Source organism: Passer montanus, unplaced genomic scaffold, assembly GCF_014805655.1.
Source record: "Passer montanus isolate IOZ18808 unplaced genomic scaffold, ASM1480565v1 scaffold31, whole genome shotgun sequence".
NCBI classification, from domain to species: Eukaryota; Metazoa; Chordata; class Aves; order Passeriformes; family Passeridae; genus Passer; species Passer montanus.
The window spans coordinates 10544261-10565571 of record NW_024367819.1 but is presented as its reverse complement, the minus strand read 5'-3'; the positions used below and the strand labels follow the sequence as shown (position 1 = coordinate 10565571).

At 36.0% G+C, this 21311-nt stretch overlaps 1 protein-coding gene across 1 annotated transcript in view; it reads right to left on the bottom strand.

Moving 5' to 3' along the window:
* ABCA13 (ATP binding cassette subfamily A member 13) overlaps positions 1–21311 on the bottom strand; it is a 169587-nt gene that overhangs the window by 9584 nt on the left and 138692 nt on the right. Inside the window, 4 exon segments of the mRNA XM_039714776.1 lie at positions 6428–6520; positions 9086–9189; positions 11512–11651; positions 18991–19136. Coding sequence (XP_039570710.1) covers positions 6428–6520; positions 9086–9189; positions 11512–11651; positions 18991–19136 — 483 coding nt within the window.

The following is a 21311-nucleotide window of genomic DNA, read 5'->3' as shown; positions in this document are numbered from 1 at the left end:
CCTTTTAAATTTAGCACCAATCTTTGGTTACTCCTCTATAAAATAGGAGTAATTATTTCAAATCAAGTTTCCCAAAAGTGCTGTGGAAAACAAAGATGTTGATGTTTGTGAAGCCCTAACCCAATAAATGCTGATAATACTGTATTTAAGAACAGGTTTGAAAAACTCCTAGTAAAACACAAGCTAGGGAAAGAGCATGATATGAAATCTCAAATAGCTGCTGCTGATTTAATGATTTATTTAAAGATACAATGTAGCATCCTGTGAAAGAGTATAAAATTACCAAAAAAAAAAAGGCATTCAAATGAACATGCAGAGTAGGACTGAATAAATATTGTACAAAATTTTAGGAGATTCAAAAGATATTGTTAATTCTTGAACTCTTAATCTGTGTGGTTTTTAAGTGTTAAGAACACTTTCCTTCAAACTTTCCTCTTCAAAGACAAACTAATAGCCATGTTACATGATTACACATCCACTGCCTTAATGCATTTTTCATGTACAAAAGGAATGCTTTTTTTTGGTCAAGAAGAATGAAAATTATTTAACTTTTTCTATGTTATAGCATGTAAGAAGCTTATTGGTAGTATGTCAATTAATATCACTGTGTCCACGAAAGGCTGAAATATATTCTCCATCAACTTAAAAAAAAAAAATTGAAGTATGAGCAGTCTGCCAACGTATTTTCCATTCTAACTCTTTCAGTGCACAGACAAGACTTGCAGATCCCTTTAATCCTCCCTGGAGTGAGAGAAAAGGACAGAGTGAGAACAGCAGAGGAACAACATGAAGACACCAAAGTCAGTGACAAAAGAGTCAAGTCCCATATAGGAGGGATGGGGAGATGCCTTGACTTTGGGCCTGAAGTCCTCTTGTAAAGCTATGGAGAAGAATGTAACAGATACATCAAACTCTTTTCCCCTGTAACTCGGTAAAGTATGGGGAAATTAAGTATTCAAATTGTAGATATGAGCAAAGGCCTTCATGCTAAAGTATGCAGATGTTGAAATAGCTGTGATCCCATGAGGAGTTTGAACAGAGTGAGAAGAGTGATGAAGACCCTTTGCCCCCAGGAAGAGAAGATCTCTGTTCTCAGAGATGATGATCTCAGAAATAAAGAGAACCTTTCCTCTTGAACAGCTTACCCCTAAAATAGAACCCCACAAGTTGACATGACCCATAAATGCAGCTGTGGGAAAGCTGTAAAAGATGGGAGGAACTTCATGATTGCAGATTTCTGGGTGGCTGCTCTTCATGGAAATTAAAAGCCACGAGAGAACTGTTTTCTTGTGAAGAAGTCTCCATAAATTGACAAGAGGGACTCCTCTCCCTCTTCATTTGGGACTCTCAAGTGAACTAAAGAAAAGCTATTCTCTAGAGATGACAAACTGACTGAATTGTTTCTGTACATCATTAGAGGGAAAAAAGAAGTTGGCAGGGGGAGGAAGGAGGACTGTTCTGAAGATTTTATTCTAATTCTAATTATTTTTTTGGTTTCTGTTAATAAAGTTTTCTTTGTATCCTTTTAGTTTTGAGTTTGCTTCGCCTTCCTCCTAATCCTATCTCACAGCAGGAAATGAATAAGTGTATTCTAGTGAGTGCACTGTTGTTTGGCCAGCATTGAAGCCACCACATTAATTGGTGCATTGGCCAGGAAATCTCAGATTGGCAAATCAAAACAACTACACAGCTATAGCAAATGAATTAAATGTTGGGTAATTTAATCAGATGGCTTGCTGATAAAATTTGAGAAAAGACTTGATGTCCAGCACCTGACAAATTGGTATGGGTTTTTCTGATATGAGCAGTCTGTCCAGATGGCCCTAGAATGAAGGATAATATCCAAAATGTTGTTCTCAGAGAACTAGCCAGCTGTATCTCACATGAAAATGCTTCTGTGAATTTTTTAAAAAAGCATTAAGTATAATGGAGAATACTGAAGAGAGCATTTAAATGTAATCCATTCACAATTTAGAGTAATTGACTCTGTTGGCAGGAGTTGTCTGAAATTAGGCTTTAATGGTCACAACTGTTAACACATCAATCTCAGACAAACTACATCTAGAACTAAGATGCTAACTTTTTGAAAAATGCCCTTTAGTTTGTTCTTCTACCTAATACATTTCTTGATATTGTTTATAAATTTGCCACCTACAATAGAAAAGCCTTTATATAGAAGTTTTTCCCTTTTTATTCTGCTGATAAATATCTGCAGATACTTTAAATTTGTTTAAACATATATAAATATAATCAAGGTTCAGCAGCTCGGAGCATAAACCCAAACACTGACATTTGTGAGAAGACTTTTTTTTGGAAGAGCATTTTCAAACAGGCTTGCAGAAGGTCTGGAAATATGGAACAAGTCTCACACATTAATAGCAGCATCACTTTTTATATTCCTATGAAGCATTTATGTTTCACATTAGCATCTTCCTGGAGTTTACCCATACCCTCATAGCAGAATTTTGTCCTGCTATCTGACAAAGCTGTACTCAGTGCACGATTATGATATTTCACATCTGCCAAGGGTTGAAAGTGTAGCCAGAGAGAAAGAGCTGAATCCTTGAACTCCCCAACACAGCAAAGAAACAAATTTAGCAGGGCCCCAAGGAAGACCCATTAAACCTTTATCACATATCCATCAAAAAGGTGATCATAATCTGGACTCTATAGGCTGGAGTGGTACTAAAGAATAAACAAATGAAACAATTTTGAGGACTTGCATCAAGATAGAATTCAACAAGAAGGGAAGAAAGAATGTCATTTTAGTATACGTACCTATATTTAAAAGAGGAAGAAATTTCTTAAGACATACTAATAGAATCATGTGTAATATCAAAATATCCTTCTATTTCTTACAGTACAGGATTTAGTCTTTTATAAATAAAAGCTGTATGACAGTTTTCTTTGCTTTAAGTATTCATATAATGGTTAGATTTATCTCCTTGCAATCTTCAAAGCCAGATCAGGACACTTGTTTATTTTAAAATGTTTGTTCAATTTGATTTGTAGAAACAAATTGAAAACAGACTTAAGGATGTCAAGAAGTGCATATAAATATAAATAATTTTTAAAAAACAAGCTGTAAAATCTAACAAAGAAACCATGATAATCTACAACTATCACCCCATTAATTTATTTTAGTACCATTCCCTGTTAATATGAATCTGTATACTACTAGCCTGATTCTTTCACACATAGCACAAAAAAACCACCATCCAAAAATAAAACTTTTTGGGTTTTGGTAATTAAATTAAATCAGATACAACAAAATCAGTTTTGTTTATGCTTTCTTTTGTTTAAACAAAATGTAAGAGGTGATGGGTTTTTTTACTGTGAGATGGTGCATGGAACAAATATAATAGACAGTACTAATTGCAGGAAAACACTGAAACACAAGGAAAAGATTGGGGATTATATTAGTGGAGGTGGCTATTAAGGAAAACATCCTTCCTTCCAGGTAGATATTTCCTAGTAGCAGCTTAGATTTACTAATCCTTGTGGTCTACCATTTGAGAAGAAACTGTATTTTGCTCTGCATGGCAATGAGAACGATAGCGCTATTAAATCATAGGAAAACTGGAGGGAAGGAAACACTTAATACTCTTCCAAGTCCTGGAATCTTTTCAGGATGTTCACAGGTAGAGCAGAAAGTGAGAAAATGAAGATTTAAAAATTATTTAAAGCTTAATTATTTCAATAGATTTCTTTGGAATTCTGCCCCTTCCCCATCTCATGAAGATGCAGGAATCCTCCATGTGGTACAAAGTGGCATACCAGGAAATTGTCTTCAAGTTTGCAACTTTAATTGCACAGAACCCACAATGTTTTTTAATTTCCTAACAATTACTTTAAGTGTTAGGTGTGCGATAGCTTGGGTTTTATGATAAAGGATCATATTGGCATGTGTTGGAAGCATGTTTGGAAACTAGAATAAGCAACTAAATAACAGGAGTACAGGAACAGTCTTTGACATCTCCCTAGCATTCATCAGAAGATTTCCAAAGAAAACACAGAAATGTCTTTTCTGAAAGCTTTAGCAGCTGTGTGTGTGACACTTTAAGACTGTGCTCTCTACAGTGGTTTTGTTCTTCCTGCCAAGAAAATGTATCAGGCAGTCAGAGAAAATTCAGAAAACTGTACGATTTTAATTAAATCGTCTGATAAAGCTCACAGCTATTTTTTCTTAATAAAGATTCTAAAGTTTTAAAAAAATTCAATAGGTCCCTGAACAGTTAGCATGGAAAATTTGGAGACCAAGTCAATCAATAAGCCAGGAGTTAAAGGGATTTTAGTCCTGCTTTAAATGAAAAATCTTCATGCAGTTTGAGCTACACAGTTTGTGTAGAAAGTCTCTGCAATATTGATCTCAAGTGCACATATTTTCCCATGTGAAGGTCACTGATGGACATATATTAAAAAACTGCCATGGAACGCAAACCTACTGACAGTATGAAATATTCTTAATATAGAAAAGGTGTGCTTTTTACAAAGTTGCAATGATTTTAAAAAATTGTTATGAACATGATTGCCAAATATTCTTATTATGACCTTGCTTTAGAGAATTTGAAAGAGGTACTCATAAAGCCTTGATTCCAGAATGGCTGATCTGTGACTATCTCTATAGTAATAACAGTACTAGTATCATCTCAATAAGAAATAATATGATGACACTTCCAGCAGGATATTTCTGCATTGATTTACTAACTGTGATCTGAAAGTAGTTTATCTACAGAGGCAGTGCAGCAAATTGAGAAATAACTGCCTTATTTATATGAATATGGTGCATACTTATGAGAATGCTTTTGATGTCTTCTTTCCATGAGAGGGAAGATAAAAAGATGCTGCTAAAGGAAACATCTGAAGTGGCAAAAAATTACAAAGTCACTGATAAGATAAAGGGGAAGGTAGCCTTTGTGGACTGTCTGATTTTGCCCTCTCAAGGTCAAGCAGACAAGACAGAGATATGCACTCAATCCAGAGGATCTGAAACATAAAAAGTGAAGACTCACATTCATCCCAGTTAACTTTATACACTCAACTGAAGTGCCTAAGTAATACTATTTCTCCTGAGTGGGGAATGCTCAAAAAGCATTTTCAGCTAATATCTAGCCTCTACATACTGAGTTACACTGTCCTCTACGTATGATCTGTTTCTCATACATGAGAAATAAAGGATGCCTTCACACTCACTAATCTACTCCAGCCAGTGAGATAACAGGCTATTCTATGCTACAAAATTTGGAAAGGGACAAGATGGCAAAGGCAAAGACCTAGATATGAAAGAGGAAGAAACTGCTGCCAATCAATTGACTTCTCATGCCTCCAGAAATTGAAGCAAATAGGCACTGAAAGGTATGCAAGCACAAAAAGAAGACTACAATCACACAGAATCATCAGAATTAGAGATGCAGACATCAATGTTTTTTTTCCACTATCTGGATTGTAATGTCTCTAACTGAAAGTCTGTCCTCATGAAAAAAACTTATAAGGAGAGGGATGATGTGAGTCAGGCCCATCTTGCCAATGCGTCTGTGAAGCAAGGATCTATGGTTCTACCCAAAGGGAAGGCCAGAAAGCCAAAAGGGTTGTCACAGCACAAGAAGTTCTCCAAGCACATAACTTCTGCCTTATAAACATGGCAGACAGCAATTCCAAAGCATTTCTGTAGAGCTTGTTCCCAATATCAAGTGCATGTGCACTTAAGAGAGCTAAGTGCTGAGCTGGTACAAAGCAGTGTAGCTTCGCTGCTTGTAAATGAGCTGTATCATCTTACACAGCTCACTGTCTGCGTGTCCTAACAATTACATTTACAACTAAATGTAAATGTTCTAGCTATAAGTTGCAGCAACTTTCCCCTCAGCTTCCAATCCTGTTTCCTTTATGGTGGTTTGAGCACATTCTCTGAATTAAACATTCTCATTAATAGATATTAAATTAACTCATGAGCAGAGTTCAAAGAGAAAAGAGGCTTATGCACACCAGGAAAAGGATGCAGAAAACAGCATAAATATCTGCAATTGTCAGTGAATAAGGTAGGGAGCAGAGAGAGTTCAAAATAGATGTTCGTACTGGTTGGTGACCTGTTAAAAATGCTTCTTTCTGTTATGAAAAACCCTCAGAAGGAACCAAATTGTATTTCATTGCCAGGTCGGATTCCCACAATGTATTCCTTAGGTTATGTGCAGAAATGCTTCATTTCAGATGCAGATCTGCCTCTTTCAATTACCAATGCAGACCACAAAGCATTTTAGCAATGTCATATGTCAATTTAGCTTGCTAAGTTATCCTAATGGACTTCAGTGGCAAGAGGAAAAAGAAAATGTTCTTAGCAGTCATAAGTGCTTATGCCTTAGCACTACTAAAGCATCTAGCCAGCTCTTAGATTGAATAAAGATGCAGAAGATTTGATGTTGATGCATAATACCTGTTTTTAATGTGCTGGGGAGAGCCAAGACACTTGAAAGCTCCATTGACCATGATAGCAAGCCTTGTGCAGAGAGCTTCACATTCTTCCATACTACAAAATAAATTGAGGGGAAAAAATCAAATAATTAGTACTGAAAACAGAGAACATTTTTTATAACTAACTTTAGATAAGGAAGAATCTGGACAGATGCCAAAACAAGTACACAAAACCTTTGACTTCAAAGGGTGATAGTCAAAGTGGTAAGCCTAATCAGTATATACCAGCAGTTATTACCGCATGACAGCTAGAAGAGAGCCTTAAACCATTATTTATATTTTTAGTCCATAACTATTTGGATAATTCTGGTCAGAATATAAAGGTATCATCATTACCACAGGCAAATGCCTCATAAGAACCCTCAGGAATGCCACTGATGGAGTCATGAACTCTGTTATTCCCTTTAATACATGTTTGTGATTATTCTGAGCTAAAGGATAAAGGGAGGAAAATGAAAAGCTTACTCAACCTTTCTTTTGCATAGTACATGGCCTTGAAAAAAAGTTACCCTTAGCCTGATTGCAGGATAGAAGACAATCCAAAACACTACAATCCAAACAGAATTTAGGAAATGGAAATGCATCTGAAGAGAAAAACACAGTCCTCCTAGATGTGACTGCTTCAGATGATAAATAATAGCTTTGACTTGTAAAACTTATGGTAAAACTTATGGTAGATAGGCTGCTACCCTACGTATTCTGCAAATTGTGTGAGCAGCTCTTTCAAAGAAGCACTTTAGACATAAAGAACCAGTCAGGATCCACCCATCATCTAAAAGAGGACTCAAAGGTGTTTGGTGTTCCTACAATTTGCTGTGTGCCCTTCCCAGTCCTTCTGAGACAGCAAAACAAGAGATGTCTTGTGTGCCTCAGCTGTGGGCCAGTCCAAATCAAAGTGCTTTGACAGAATGAACATTGGCAATCAAGTACTGCCCTAGGAACAATTTATTTATTATATGGCAGGGCTGTGGTGAGAACTGCCAAACTGCTGTGTCTGCAAGAGACAGGGAGAGAACTGCACATCTTCCCAAAAATCAGGAAATTCGCCAAGTAACTCCTAATGCTACCCTTGGCATAATGCTCCCCAGCTGTGGCAAAATTACACAAATTTAGGGGTCTAGGGACAGTTGATAAAGCCTCACTCCTCCCCACTTAAAATAGAAGTTTTGTCTGAGATCTGTAAGTAAAAAAATTGTCTTGGTATAGTAGGTAAACATCCCTCAAAACCTGAGTTTTACACAGCAAACCCTCTCTATACCTTACACATGTATTTGCTGACATGTATGACAGTTCACTTCATATGAAAAATTCCTGTACTTATACAAGTAAATAGTCTCAAAGCCCCAGTGACCTTCAGAAAATAGTATAAATAGTATAAAATAATTTCTCCTTCCTTCACCCTGGCACAATAATGTGAACAGTAACATTGTACTTATTGTCTGTTTCAAGTCATCCATTTGTAGAGCTAAATATGTAGTTAGTACAATTTCATGGTTTTTCTTTAGTATATATAATATATATATTAGTAATGAGATCACAGGTCTCTTCTTTTTAGCTGGTGTTTGACAGGTTCTTATACTGGGCTGAAAAGTCAAAGCATATTTTTTCCTGAAAATTACTGAGCTGAATTCACAATGCATAACCCACTTTCTCTAAATGAATGTGCTGGTAAGCACTTGGCCACCAAACACAGGTACATGAATTTTAAAATTAAGCTTCCGTAAATAAAACACTAAAAATGTTTTTGGAGAGTTTTTCCATCAATAATGGACTGGGAAAACAAATACATCTTAAGAATATCTAAAAAAATCAGAAAATAGAAAACAGTGGTGGAAGTTTGGCTGCATCCTTTATTAATTCATCTGTACTTCAAATCTCACTTGGTCAAATGTTTCATTGTCATTCTGCTTTTTGAATTTTGTCTTCTCTGGACATGTTTTCATGATCTTTCCCTCATCTAAAGAAATTTTATATATAGTTATACATACCATATATATATTACCTAAGGGAACATTTCATTTATTTCATTTCACTATAGAGGTTACGAAACAGTATTGATGTTTCCTCCATTAAACCAATATACCAGTGGCCATATCTGAGAACTGACAAGGTATTTAATGTAGATGGACTCTTCTGAAAGGATGGGGTCTCTCCTACCATTTCCAGTAATGCATAAGAGAAGAGCTGACGAATCCATCTTCAGGATGCCATGGCTTACTCTTTTCATATACTGATGCAAATCAGAAAATTTTAAAAAATCAGAAGGTTTTTCACTCATGCTTCCTTTTGTAAGGATTTTTAAGGTAGCCAAATACAAAAAAGTTGCCTGAAATTCGAAACCAAGAAGAGACACTACAACACTGAGTAAAAAGAGCATGGAAATAAAATAATTAATTACATCATCTTTGCTGTGCCTGCAGCCCCTTGAGCAGCACTCTATTTTTTTTTTTAATAAATATGAACAATATTTGGGATTTAAATAGCTTCCTTTTTTGTGAATAGGAAGGAATTACCATAAAATTCCAAGAATTAATCAGTGTTTCACAACAGAGTGAGCGGGTCTTCAGAACATACTTCTCTGCAGCACAGAAATATGCTGGCTGCTGGGATAAGGTCTTACCTGTGGGACGTCAGCACAGCTGCACAGCCATCTTGAACTTCCTTCAGGATAGCTTTCCAAAGGTAGCGTTTAGAGCAGGGGTCCATTCCAGAGCTGGGCTCATCCTACAGGAAAAATGAAAATTACACAGCAGCATGGGAAAAGCATACCACAGGTTCTGCCCAGCATGAAGAATTAACACAATTCACAATAAAATCATATATTTTTCTCTTTAAGTGTCACATTTTCAGAAGGCCATTTAAGTGATACCCTAATTAATGTTTTGCTTTAACACATACAGTTTAATGTCTAAATATATGGAAGGCACATTTTAGTAAAGAAGTGTATATATATATACATGATATTTAAATATAATCTATGTGTATTTATAAATGCTTACCATGTGTATAAATTTTATATATTATACATGTATTGCTATAAGTATTTATTATATCTGTTTAATTAGCTACCTATACTCTTTGATAAGAGAAAATTGTAAGTAGTTTTTCTCAGTTTCTGGAAGGGTTTGGTGACTGTTTCTGATCTGCCATGAGCACAAACAACTGGAGAAATCCTATAGCTCCCAGATGTCTACAGTGCCCATCCCATGTGTTTGATAAGATGTTTGGATTTGACATCTTATATCAGTTACTCCCACAACCCTTTTAAGAGGAATTTTCCCCCACAGAGGAGAGAATTTACAGGATTAAATAACATTAACTCAGTGCAGAGCAACTGGCAAACCCATTTCCCTCTTGGATGGCTTTCATGGAGAAAGATGTGCTGCTACAAAATCTACATTTCCCCTCCATATCTATTACTCCTTTCCTCCCTAAATCCAAGTTTTTACTTCATCCACTCATGGAAACAAAAGGAATTATATTTGATTGACAAATCCAGTCTCTGTTACTACGAAACTAGGAAGAAGGAAACTCTTCCAGTTGCTTTTCATGCAGTGGAATTCCATGGGTAGTGTCAGCACCTGTTAGAAGAGTATGGCTTGGGCCAGAGTATTTTCAGCAAGGAATCCCAGCTGCAACCTGGAAGCAATGTTTTCAAGACACAGAGCAAACAAAACATGCAGTTTGAAGCTAATTTTAGTGCTTCCCTACCAATGTCAGAGGTTAAAAAATTCAGTTCAGTCTCTCATTATCTGTGGATTGCTAACAAAGAAACCATAAAAAGCAATAAACACAAAGCAACCTACAATATTGCTCAAATTAATAGCTATGATCCTGGATGCAATTTAAAAGCAGATTCAGTAGTTTATATTGCTGTCTTTGCTTTCAGACAAAATAATAATAAAAAACCTCTTTTAAAATACTGAAAAACTCCTTTAGCTTTCTAAAGCCAGAAAATGGTTTAAAGAATTTGACAAGTTTAGATATCTTTCTTTCCTCTTTTAATTCCATATGCAACAGTCTGTGCCCTGCAGCAAGAAGTAGGCTGAAATGGATACTTGCAGTAGTACACTGTCATAAAGACATTCAAAACCAGTTGGAGCATTTCCTAAGATCAGGAAAAAACACTGATTTAAGATAGTCTCCTCCTTTTATTAGCTGAACCAGGGTCAGTTAAAGCATAAAATGCAAATAAAATGTTTTCTCTTAGAAGTGAGGCAACAGTAAAAGTTAGAAGCAGCAAAATGTGTCTAATCTTCTGAAACACAGACTCTAGAGACCATCTAGTTTATCTGGTTCTGGTTTACCTGTGATCTTTTCCTGTAAGCCCAGGAATCCCCCTGAACTCTGAGGAGCAGCTTTCCTACCCCGACTGATTTGAAGGTTTATTACACTGGTTTGGCTCTTCCCAGTCAAGTTTTAAGAAAGTGAGGTTCAATATTCTCTAGTGAAACAATGAATAATGGTATGAAAGAGAATGTAGTGTAATGATGCAGTTTTCAAAGCTTTGTAGCTCCCTGGTCTTCGATACAGAAGACATAGTTTACACTGGAGTGGCCAGTGTCCAGCCTGAATGGGCAGTAGCATGCAAGAACCAAAACAACTTGGGATAAATAATTCAAATTAATATAAGTCATAAGTATTGCTTGATTGGGTGACTTGTGGATACAATGAAATGTAAGAACTAGCCAGATTTATGAAATAAATACAACTAGTAAGAATTAGGATTATCCTGGAAGAACATGGGTCAATTAAACACATATTTGGATCATGGCATACAGCAACTGTATTCATGTTAAGGGCTTTTTTTCCTATTCACTCCTAGGAAGGAAAAAAAAATAGGAAAAGAAAAAAAATCACCTTCCATTTTTGTGAGCACCGGAGAATAAAATTAAAGCCATTAATACGGCAGAACAAAGAAGAGAGTTGTTCATCAATTACTCCCCAACTGATCAGAAAAACACCTGATTTTCTTTAGAGCAACATACACGACAACAAAATTCAATGTAGCCCATTTTTCATAAGCACAATATTACTTTTACTCACCAGCAGAAGTATTTGGGGTTTACCAACTAAAGCCACAGCAGTAGAGAGCTTCCTCTTTGTGCCAGCGCTGTATGTTCTCACCAGTTTGTCAGCATGAGCGCTGAGGTGTAACCTGTTAACCAGGTCCTCTGCAGCCTGTGGTTTGCAAATTTGAAGGCCAACAAAGATGAGGCAGATTAGATAACACTTGTGCACAGATTGAAAGAGCATTCTGTTCATGCACATTAAGAAAATGTACATGTTGTTTCCTTATTTACCCACACTTGCTGCACATTATTACTTTTGAATCTTAAACACAGGGGGCCCTTTGTTCTTCAAAAATGATAAGTATTTTCTCATATAGAAGTCAGGCTTTGTCACTGCTCAGCACAGTCATTTGTATTTGGTTTGTGTCCATGTGTCAATGATCTAAAATGTCTCTCATTTCAACTTATTCTCCACTATTTATTTGATCAAATACCTGAGTAACTGAAAATTCAAGCAAAAAAAGTTCTCCATCAGCTACAAAAAAAGATGAAAATGTCAGGAAACAAGCCACAGTTGTGAATTTAGAGCTTCTTTAAGACAAAATGTAACAGGATTAAATTAATATAACTTTTTAATAACTGAGAGGGGTAAGTTGATCCTAGCTGGATCTGGTTTTAATTGCTCCAACAAGAATTTATGATTGGAGCAAGCTGGGAAGGCATGTGAGCACAGCTGGAGACAAAGCTTATGCTGTTCCCTATGGCCTTTCTCTTTATTCTGTCAGAGTCTATCCTGACATACAAGGCTCCCTAAAATACTGGTGCTAGAGAATATTAAATGTAGCAATAATCTTAATCCACCTATATCAGCTACTACTGCTAGACTGCCCACAGAGATATAGCTCAAAACCACGAGGGACACAGCAGCAACTTTTCTGCTTGCTGCTGCCAAATTCACCCTGCTAAGCAGCAGGTGTTTGGCATAGACTCCTGGGGGGCTGTGTCATCAAGGAGTGATCAACTTTGTAACAGAGCAAGCATGTCTTCTACCTGTATGTAGGACAGCGGGAAGATTTTTGTAAAACAAGGAGTTGCATGGTGCCCTTATTGCCCAGCATTAGCTGGCAGAGCACCCCCAGCAGTATGGTTCATTGTCTTTGCTTCCTCTACATTACCTTCAGCAAAAAACCAAGGAGGGACTTGAAAGTTTAATCATATTGGATGGACAGTCTCCACTTAATTCAAAATTCCAATTGAAAAAAAATTTCAATAAACAATATTGTGAATTAATATTCACTATCCATCATAAACAAACTGCCACAAGCATAATAATACTTTCTATAGAAGATTTTTATGCAAACACCTGTGAAAATGATCAAGATATTCATGAGCCTCTGAGCAAGATTTGTCAAGAGATACTTAGAAAAGGAAGAGACATCTTGAGGGCAAGCTGTCTCTGAGAAGGAACCATGCTGCAGTGGTGAGAATCTGCAATATTCTTGTGATGATCCTTGGACTGGTATCCATAGTCACTGTGTTTGGGGTAGCTGGATGTATAACCTGACAGCAGTGCATGTTCTCATACAAAAGCCACATTTCAGAAGTATTGGTCTGTCTACATTAGATGCAGACAGGTTTTTTTTTAAAAAAATTATAACAACTGTTAAACTAGCCATAGGTAATATTACTCTGAAAAGTTCAAGGCTTCTGCTGTATCAAAGTTAATTCACAGTAATTTATTTCCAATTAGAGGTTATAGCTGTGGCTTTAAAATATGGTTAATCGCCTAAGTTACATTCTAAGGTGAGATAGCTGAGCTTTGTTTTGTTATGTGGTTTTTTCACTTCCAAATACAGGTCTCATTATACACCAAAGCAACACACAAAGTGAAGTGTTATAAAGCATGTAGTAGACACCTTATCCTGTCTACAAATCTGACTTGACTGCTACCATCAGGAATGCATGGATGTTAGTGACTAAAGGATTATCCTCCTACATATTCACCAACAGTCATACAAATTACACAGAAGATCTCATAAGAATTTAAGACCAGAAAGTGAAAAAATATGCAACCCCATGTTTACACCAAATATACATTTTAACTATAATAAGCTTCAAGAATAATTTAAAAATAATCAAGAGAGAACCATGCATAACAGCTGAAACATAGTCAAAACTATTCTTTAGTTTATTCTTTAGACTAGAACCAGTCTTTCTAAGACTGCTTTGAAGTGTCATCTAAAGTCAGCAAAATGGCTTTTTTAAGAGACGATGAATGCTGCATGGGGAAGAATTAAGAAGGTCAAGGAATAGTGCCAGAGAGAAGAAAGTAACTATTTAAGTTAGATGGGTCTTTTTGTAGACTGTAGCCCCCAAGGAGACTCAGTCGTGTCAGGTATGAACATAAAGCTTTGTAAGGAGCAACATTAAAAAGAACTAACTTTGCAAAGTTTGTAATTCCTCACATTGAACTCTCCTCTATTTTGTGTGTGCTCAAGCATTTAGCATGACTCCACAATCTCCTGTTTCATACAAGGAGACAAAGTCTGGCAAGCATCCTGCTATAGAAATTTTCAAAACAAGGTTAAAAATCTAAATAAGTAAAAGGAGAGGGGTGGGAATAATTTCCTAGTACCCACTTTGCTGCTGCTTTAAATGTGAAGAGCTTCCAAGATAAACCTTGCAGATCATCACAGAGCACAGCACAATCTGACCTGATATCTGGATATGCTCCTTTGGTACAAAACATATCAAATTAAAATTGATTTAGAACTGAATGACATCAGCTACAAAAAGGCAGAAGGAAGGGCCAACTTTCTTATTCCTAACTGTCTCCCAATTTCATGTAAAAAAATCTCCTATTCCTGCTACCTCCCTCAAATCTTATCTATGGTTCAGCAAACATAAGAATATAGAGCTCAATCTTTGAAGGGATGACTCCAAGACACTTTTCTTTAATGCATATTATAAGATTTCCAGTAATTTTTCAGCTTCATCAATAATACCTAAGCAACAACAAAACAGCAATTTGAATGAAATTAGAAATATTACATATTAGCTCTATTGTAGAGCATTCCAAATATCTCCATTATAACTTCATTTGTCTGCATAGCCAGTGGTTTTTATCATAGTACACTGTGAAATAAATACGAAAAATCCCTCTTAAACTGCTTTAAATGAAAATCAGAATTGAGCATGTGATCAATCTTCAGATACAGATACACACATTTATGCAAGAGAATTACAATTTGAATGATTTCCTTCCTGTAGTGAATGTCAGATATGTACACAAGCACCTTCTCTCCCTCCTTGTCATATTCACCATGATGCTCTATTTGAATAATATTTCATTGACCTTAAGCAACAAAGAGTGAGGAAATACTTCCATTTACTTAGTAAGTTGGTAACATTAAGGCCAAATCAAAAGCTACAGAGTTATATACAAATATATACATTGTAAGCACACTTGAACCATTAAAATGTTTAATGTCTATTCATGACTGTAATAATGTATTTAAACTGTTTCCTTTCTTCCTTCCTCCCCACACCAGCAGTAAAAATTATAACACACTTCACATCTATCAGCTAGCAATTTCCCTATTTTTCAATATTTCTTAAAATAATTTACTTTTTTTCTCATCAGTTCTAATATATTTAGCAAAATATTTTCCCCCAAATTAATTTGGGCTAGTCCACCTAGCTTTAGAACAGGCATTGGAATGAGCCCTTCAATCTGTAGCATCTAAACAAAATCCCCCAATACTTTGGGGAGTTCCTAAAGACAACATTCATTCCAGAAGAGGCAATAAGATAATTTTCTGCACGCATGCCAATATCTGTGTGAGTAAAAGTCAAAGCAGGCATGGCCTCCTCCATCCATCAGGGAACTAAGAGATCCATTCCACTGAAAAGCAGTAATTGTGTAACTACTAATGCCTGCAGGTTTCCTCTCCCTTTAAAAATTACCTCCAATAGTCAAGTAAAAAATTAAGTGGTGGTAAGCACTTTCAGTCTGTATGTGTTCCAGAAAAACTTGGAGTTATTAATTTATTGAAAGACTAGAATCAATCTATTCAAAGACTAGAAACATCACGATTTCTAGTCAAGATCATGACTTCAAAGGCTGTATCCATCAATGTATTAGTTTTCACAATAAATAAAATGCTTAACTTCTTGCTATATATTTTAAAAATTTCTCGAAGCAGATCTGACCAATATTGAAAATTTGTATCATACCCAGTATAAATGATAATAAACATGGATTGAATTCTAGACTCATCTGAAAAATAACTTTATATGTCCAAAGCAGTAATTCAAAGTGTCAGGTTCTGAGTAAGGGAATACAGCGTAGTTTGAACATCCTAAACAGCAATCATTCATTAATTCCACACAAAACAGTATTTTTTTGGCTTTCAGGAAAATTCAGAATTGTTAGATTTCTTACATTTGAAAGCTGTATATCCATGGTCAAGTTTCTGGGGAAGAGTATTTTTTGTCTCAAAATCTCATAAAACTGTACACACTAACTGTCCTTGGGGTCCAAAAATAAGTAAACATACAAAGAATATATGAATTTACAGATTCCTATTTCCTATAGAATATGACATGTAAGGAAATCATTGAGATTCTAGAATCAGAGCAAAATCTTCCTGGAGAGTTAATGAAAAGAGAAAGCATACTCCAAAAAAGTTACCTCAGAAGACCTCATAAAGCTTCTTTAGAGGTTTGCAACAGAAGTTTTAATGCTAATGAGGGATGCCATTTGATGCTATGCTAATAATTTTAATTTTTTAACAAGCTGAGTGCTGTATTTTGGAACAAATAGAGATCTAGGAAGTTGATATATTAAAGAAATAAAAATTAAAAGTACTATGCTTAATCAATATCCTTCTAAATAACCTAAAAGCTTTACTCTAATTTTTCCAATTTTAAACAAAAAGAATCTTCAGAGTAGGTTTATGAAGTATTAAAAAAATTCACATTACATGTGAAGCTTAACACTGATAGTAAATGTCCCATTTTTCTCCTCCTTTCCCATTCATTTAATTACTGTTTTGGAACATTAAGTGCACTCAACTTTATGTCAGGCACTTAACTCCTGCTGCTGATAAATTTGTCTAGCAAAGGATTTGGTCCTTGAAGTTAGTGCTTCAATAGACAACTTCAGCTGCAACACAACCTGGGAGTCACCTGCCTGCTCACCAATTTCTTAAAAAACAAAGTGAATATATGTTTCTTTCATTATCAAACCAATGTACTCTCTAGAATACATGTGTCTGTGCATATTAGTGTAATTACTCACTGGTAAATATTCAGAGGCAGGCTTGGAGTGCTGTATCAGAGGCAGGAGGGAATGATGAGAAAATAACAGCTTACGTTTCCATACAGCTGCTCCTCTAAAGCATTCCAAAGCCCTATTTCCTTTATAGGAAGCTAAAATGCTCACTTTCTCCAGGCACCAGCCATTTCTGAGTGGAAGCACAGCAGCTGTTGAGCGCTTGACAGCCATGCCACACAGTCAGGAGGGCCCACTGACAAAAACATTTGTTTTCCTCTGAGATAGCTGCATTTCAGTTTTTGGTGGAGGAAAACCAGAGCAGCTAAATATTATTTCAAAGGAGCGCTTTGATGCCTTGATCACAAGCATATGGCAACAAAGTCTGCTCTGCAATCAGTGCAGACAAAAAATTAAGACAACTGAAAAGAAGGATGATCTTTCCTTCACAAATGTGATGCTAAGGCACACAAGACTGACTATAAAGAATAGTCTAAGCCTACACCTGGATAATCTGAGGTCCAGGAAGGTTAATATTTATATTCTCTCAGTGCAGACAGTAACATAACTCATACCTAAATGAATTATTTTCATCCATCTGAAGAGGGATGTGTATGTGATGTACCATGCCACTTGAGGAACTCTTCCCTAACTGCTATGGAGGAACTGACACTTCATGGAGAAAACAGGTAATTAATTATAGTTGAGGGTTCTAGTGTAATAACAACTATCCTTTAATATATTTCTTTTAGATCAAAGGAAAGATATGCACGTTTTCAATACTCTGCCAGTAGTCTGAAGTAAAAATTAAGACCAAGAAGTTATGAAGGGTAAACAATCAAACAACAGACTGTATGATAATTTCTGAGCAGACTGCAAGTAACAGGTTGTTAAAACATGTAAAAGTCCGGGCTTTGTCCTGGACAATGGATACTGTTGAAGACAAGAGGCAAAGACTTGCAAGAATCATTAATTTTCCCCAGGCTTTCATCCAGAAATACCCAAATTATCAGCTTAAAACAGTAAAAATTCAAAACATTGCCTGTCCTGATGAATACTCAATATCCCTTACAGGAATCATACTTTTTTCTGAAATAGCACCTTTCTGCTGAGGAAAATGAAAACAGGCTGCAGAGAACCAGAAAGTAGCCTTCTCACATACAGTCAAGGAACTGGTTGCAAGCCACTTATTAGACCCTGAAGCAACAGCCAGAAAAGCACTGGGTAGTAGAAAAAAAAAAAGAAAAAAACCAGCTATTTCAGTTCATGCAATTTTGCTTCTGGAAAAATGAGAAGAAAACAGCAGTCGGTATTCTGGAGGTTACAAGGGCAGTGCTAGAGCAATAGTTACTACTTGGGACAAATTTATACAGCAGGAATTGAAAGATACCAATTTCACATCACACTACAGTTTTCTCATGTTAATAGAGATGCAATTAAGCAGAAAAGACTGAGCAGCTCGTCAGATCATATTGTAAAATTCCATCTGCTGATATAGAAAAACCCATATTTTACACTGTATCTGTTTCATACTTAATTTCTGGTATCAGCTGAGTTGTCTCATTACAGAAAAAAGTTCAACCTGCTGATCAGCACAGCTACACCTGTATCTGTAAATCCAAGAGCTCCCAGTGATATTGCCAAATACTGTCAATTTCTATGCTAGTAAGCTCTCATTTTCTTTGGCTTCTTCTGCTTGGACAACCCAAGCTTTGTGTGCTAGCTGGAGCATTTAAGAGACTGCACCTATCTTGTGAAGTTTAAGACAGCAGAGTGCTAACAGTTCCTATCCCAGCACCCAGGTGTTTCATTTATTTATACAGAATCATACAGCAATTTTTAGTTCCTTCAAAGTTAAATCATATCTCTGAAGAAAATAGTCTTTCAGAGGTACAAGGCTCAAAGTGTGGTCTCTCACAGTTCTTCATGTGAGATAGTGAAGGTATCGAACCATTCATGAATTTAATTTCTTTTAGAGGTTTTGTGCCCAATATTTCATTTGCAATAATGCTATTTTATTATCTGCAGTGATGTTATTGTGTTTTGAACTGGCATAACAGAGAAAAAAAATCCACATTATTTAAATAAAATTGTGGTAATGAAAAACCTTATTACTAAAGTTGTTAAGATGAAATATTAGATAGTTTCTCATGTTCAAAAGGTACAATTGTTCTATAAGCTCCACAGTCTAGCCAGGTAATAGCTCCCCCGGAAATCTGTTCTGGATAGTTACCTTATGGATATCCTGCTTTGGAATTCCACGCAGTGTACAGTAATAATAAAGGTGCTCCCAACCTGTTAAAAGTTCGTCCAGGGCATCTTGTTGCGGACAATATCCAATAAGAATACCTTCAGAGCTAGCAGAGAGTATATCCATTTCAGACCTGTTTAAAGAAAAAGAAAAATATTTGAAGGTTTAAGAAATCCCATAGCCCTGGGTCCCACACTTGGGATACAAGAAAAACACACATAACCTCAAGTCTGCAGATGAAGGAACTTGAGTCTCTCTGCTGTGGTTACTTAGTGCAGCACCACCCACACACAATGCACATTTGTTTTCCCTTTTAGGTTAGCACAGCCACCAGCATGTCACTGCTGTGACAGCGTGTGTGTCAAGGTCAATAGACCAACACATGAAGAAGAGACGTCTATTAGAATTAACACTCACCAGTTTTACTTCTCTTATCTTTTTGGTAGTACCTGCTCCAAAGAGACACATTTCAAACCATGCATTGCTCATACTGGATATTATACCATATACAATATTATATTTGTATCAATCTCATTGAAAATTGAAGAGGAAGGACTTGAGAGAGAAGGAAATTTTGCTGAGTATTCTTTGTGTCTGTGACCACACATATGCATGCGTGCATTCTCTAAACAACAAGAGTAAAACAAAACATAGGATATTAAATTCTAGTAACTTAAAAGACAATACAGCAAAAAATATAAAATTATCCTGATTTAAGAGACTTTAGCCTTTACTTTGTAGCTGTACAGCATTACTTGAAATCACATTCATTGCTAAGAAGCAAGCTTGATTGCAAGGGTGTCTCATTACCCATAATGACACTAAATCTATCTTATTTATTCCAACATCTAATTCAACACTCAACGATGCTGATTTACGTGTAGAGAAAGACCTATGAAATGAAAATACTTAATAATAAAAAAATAATAAAAAAATCTGAGTTTTGAAAGAAAAAAAAGTTTTCAAAAGATTCTGAGTAACAGAATGATTTTCCTCCTCGTGGTTTTCTACATTTCTGGTTGAAAGAACTAAATATATGATTAATCATTTGGACACAAAGTAAATGTGTTAACGCAAGGATCTACAAATACTAGCACTAGTGAAAATATAAATATGTATCTCCTGTTAACAAGATTCAGGAATCTGGGGAGAAAAAAAAAATCTGCATTTTACATAATGAACCACAGCATGAAAATATATTTTAATGCTATCAAAAGATAAATTAACATGATTATGACAAACCTTGCCATAGACTAATTAGAATGGTCCTTTGTTGTTAATGGCAAAATTATAAAACATGGTATCTTGGCTGGTTTGGCTGGTGCTACATAAGTTATTTGCCTGTAGACACCTCTCTAAATAAAGAGGTACCAAAAAATAGAAGGGTGATATGGGAATGAAGGTAACAAAATGTTCCTCATTAATTTATATCCACTTAAATATATTTAAATCAAATACACACAGAATTTTTGCTGTCTCAGGTTCCAACCATACATATGGTAAATTAAACCATTTTTCTATAGTCATCTTTACCATAAGATATGGATTGAATAATCCTGATCTCTTTAAACAACCAGTCAGAAGCAGTGGATTCCTTATTTAATTAGTTCTAACACAGCAAAATACTATTCACACTGAAATGTTAACTAGATGCTGTTGAACATAGAGAGATGAGTCTGAGGTTTGTTTTGCTAGGAAGATTCATGCACAGGGTATTCTTTTGGTGCAGCTGTTGTCTTTTGGGAAAAAAGAGACTGAGCTTTTGATAATATGCCGAATTCAGTCAGAAGAGAACAAATCACACTTGGGGGTAATTTCAGGGACATTTAGTCAGCATGAGCCCTCTAGCTGATAAAAACACCTTGTCTGCAATGGGCCCCTACCATGAAGAACAGAAAGTTAAATATGGACAGCTGCAAAAAAACCAACAAAACGGACATCTAATGTTCTTTAGTAGAACTATATTAGAGCATCCTTACTCAGTTTGCATCAGGAAATAGAAAGTGTCCTCAGTGCTAATTGTACACACAGGATTCTAGTGCTCTGCCTATGTAAAGCACCCAGTCTTAGGTGAACAGTATCCCCACCACTGACCTTTAGCTTTCATAAAGTGAGGGCAAAGTGAGAATGCATCATTTAATATTCTTGCTCAGTTTGGTCCCTTATCTTGCCACTTTATCCATTAGTGCTGACCCTGAACACTTCAAGGTTTCCCATTAAGGCTGAGATTCTACTGCATTCACTAAAGAACTCATGGACCTTTCCACCTCACTCCTCCCTCTCATCTCTGTATCTGTCAAATCAAAAA